At 50.8% G+C, this 3,134-nt stretch overlaps 1 protein-coding gene across 1 annotated transcript in view; it reads left to right on the top strand.

The window, feature by feature from the left end:
* The window catches only part of LOC102207906 (immunoglobulin superfamily DCC subclass member 3-like), an 11,677-nt gene that overhangs the window by 1,377 nt on the left and 7,166 nt on the right, over positions 1-3,134 (top strand). The window contains exons 2-5 of the mRNA XM_013913595.1: positions 1,863-1,999; positions 2,087-2,392; positions 2,497-2,641; positions 2,722-2,874. Coding sequence (XP_013769049.1) covers positions 1,863-1,999; positions 2,087-2,392; positions 2,497-2,641; positions 2,722-2,874 — 741 coding nt within the window. The remainder of the gene's footprint in view (positions 1-1,862; positions 2,000-2,086; positions 2,393-2,496; positions 2,642-2,721; positions 2,875-3,134) is intronic.

Here is a 3,134-nt window from a genome sequence, read left to right as displayed (position 1 = left end):
GGTTAGGGTTAAACGGGGGGTAGGGGTGGGGGGCAGACTGTCTGCTCCAGTGTCTTAAAAACCCCACCCCCATGGCGGGGACCCAGATGGGAGGCGAAGGATTAAATCCTGTAGGAGGAGACATGTGACATCATCAGCTGATCAGACAGCTGTCCTCCACCTCCATCACAACTCCTCCTCCTCCTCCTTATCACCATCATCATCATCATCATCATCAGATGCTTCACTTGAGCAGCTCGATGGTTTGAAACATCAGCTGATGTTTTTCTGAGTCGTGATCTGTGGGCATGACTCGCTATCACACACCTGCTGAACACAAGACACAATACTGCCCACGATCCAGGTTATTTGTCTGTGTCCACTGACGTCCTCCAGAATAAAGACGCCTCTGGGTTGATCCGCGGCCAGAACTGCATCGGCTTCTTTATCGAGTCACAGTCTGAATAAAGCAGGGGTGTCCAACTGCAGTCCTCGAAGGCCGCTGTCCTGCAGGTTTTAGAAGTGTCCACTGATTTAAATGGCTAAATGACCTCCTCAACATGCCTTAAAGTTCTTCAGAGGCATGGTAATGAACTAATCATTTGATTCAGGTGTGCTGACCCAGGGTGAGGTCTAGAACCTGCAGGACACCGGCCCTTGAGGCCTGGAGTTGGACACCCCTGGCATAAAGCACGCCCTGCTGTGGTCCAGATGTGTTGTCACGGGACACCAAAAGGTGTGAACTGTCCACACCTGGTTTGTACACCTACATGGTGTCGGGTCCGATCTCGTGCTGATGATTTCCTGTTTAAACCAGTTTTGACTTTTCCTGACGTGACGTCATCAGGATTCATCGTTGCTTTTATAAAGAGGAGTGATGTGGGCCCATTGCCGCCCCTGTGCCAGCACGGTGTTGGTGCTGAAGGAAGATTTTGACATGTTTTCCTGTTCTCCTCTTCAAGGAGATGAAATTGGCCTTTAGAGTGATTTGTGCTCAGAGTCTGTGGAAACAAGCGTGAAGCTGTATAAAGAGGCTGAAGTGATGGATGTTTATGAGGAGCTGCAGGCCTGGAGGCGTCCTGGGGTCCGGCAGCTGCAGGGTTTGGTGTGTTTGGTTGTTTGTGGGATCCTTTGGGGGTGGGGTGTTGTGTCTTGGTTAACTTTTGTTTCTCTATTGTCGTCGTTCACACTAAAGGATTTGGTCCTGCTGCCAGACTCAGTCTTTCCTCCCACAGCATCCTCTCAAAGAGGCGATGAGGAGGAGGGGGGGAGCCTGGGAAAGTCACCTCAACCAAGTTCAAGTTGAAAAGGGCCAGAGGAGGGAGGAGGAGGAACGATGCATTCACTGAACAGCATAATAAACAGACACAAGACCTGCATTAGTCTTTATCTGAGGGGGCCCGCAGAGAGGCTGATCTGTGCTGTGTTTGAGGGGTGGCTGTAGAGCAGGTGGCGGTTTAGTTTGTTGCTCCAGCATGCCAAATATCCCTGGACAAGATGTTAGGTCCACTTTGCTCTCTGACACATCCATCACAGAAAGAATTCTGTAGAAATAATGTGTGGTATAAATTGCTCTGAGGTGGAGCAGGAAAGCGCTGTAGCAGTTCGTTCACCACGTGATGGAAACAACACACTGCAGACCTGAGCCCCGCTGCTTTCTGCTTCTTGTTCAGTCCAGGCCTTCAGATGATGAGAGGTGTAGTAACACGTAATTTAAAGACCTCAGTCTGTGTGACAGACCTGATTGATTATATTGGGTGCATGCAGTCTTCTAACGTTCCCAGTTTATTTATAACAAACACTGGCTCTGATTCTTTCACTACATATACATCATTGCCATCTTTGTCATCATTGCCATCGTCACATTCATGTGTTCATCATAGCCTGAGGGTCAACGCGAGACCTGAGTTCTGCCTGCCAGAGTCACCTGGATACTGCTTTGGGCCGTCATCATCGCCACCTCATTGCCACCTCCTCGCCCTTATTATCATCATAACCCTCATCTCCACATCTGCCTCCTGTCAGTGAGTGTTTGTGTTTTTAAACCTGCTTCACCATCAGAAACGTGCACTGAGACTCCGCCCCTGACCCTCCTGCTTCCCCTTAGGTGTGCTCGGAGCGTTGGAGTTGGCCTTCTTGAAGGAGCCTGGTGATGTTATTGCGGTCAGGGGCCGTCCCCTGATGCTGGACTGTCAGGTGGAGGGGGAGGGGCCTATCGCTATCACCTGGAGACTCAACGGGGTTCCCATAGCGACTGGTACCAGAGCAACAGTGCTCACCAACGGCACGCTGCTCATCAGAAATTTCTCCAAGAGACGAGAGAGCAACGAGACGGATGCCGGAGAGTACGAGTGTGCAGTGCAGAACCGCTATGGCATGCTGGTCAGCCGCAAGGCCCGCGTCCAGCTCGCATGTGAGTTGCCGTCCACCCGAACACACAAAAAACATCAAACAAACCTCACAGTAACACACACGTGACCCACCTGTACTAACGGTCTCTTCTCCACCTCCCACCAGCCCTCCCTAAGTTCCTCTCTCACCCAGAGTCCATGCATGTGGATGTAGGGGGTGTGGCCAGACTCACCTGTCAGGTGAATGGTATCCCAGAGGCCAAAATCACCTGGCAGAAAGACAGATGCTCACTGAGCACCGATAACCACAGGTATGTCTTTAGTGAAGTGTGATGAGATTAAATTTTAACGTATAAGGATTCAAGCCTGTTTGTATATGCTTTGTGTACAGGTACACCTTGCTTCCTAATGGCGTGCTGCAGATCACCGGCGTTCAGCGGACTGACAGCGGTTTGTTTCGCTGCATCGCCTCAAACATCGCCAACACTCGCTACAGCCACGAAGCCCAGCTGACTGTCACCGGTAAGACAAAACTGAGGGCAAGGTTCTGTAAGGCAAAACTCACATAATTAAAGACTGAATGCCCCGATTTGGGGGTAAAAAGAGTCCAGAATGAGGGTAGAAAGAGTCCGGACTGACGGTAGAAAGAGTCCAGAGTGAGGGTGAAAGAGTCCAGACTGAGGGTAGAAAGAGTCCGGACTGAGGGTAGAAACAGTCCGGACTGAGGGTAGAAAGAGTCCGGACTGAGGGTAGAAGAGTCCTGAATGAGGGTAGAAAGAGTCCAGACTGAGGGTAGAAGAGTCC

This window comes from Pundamilia nyererei, unplaced genomic scaffold (assembly GCF_000239375.1).
Source record: "Pundamilia nyererei isolate P.nyererei 1_Seehausen unplaced genomic scaffold, PunNye1.0 scaffold00139, whole genome shotgun sequence".
NCBI lineage: Eukaryota > Metazoa > Chordata > Actinopteri > Cichliformes > Cichlidae > Pundamilia > Pundamilia nyererei.
The sequence above is the reverse complement of the archived record's forward strand: the minus strand, read 5'-3'. Positions and strand labels throughout refer to the sequence as shown.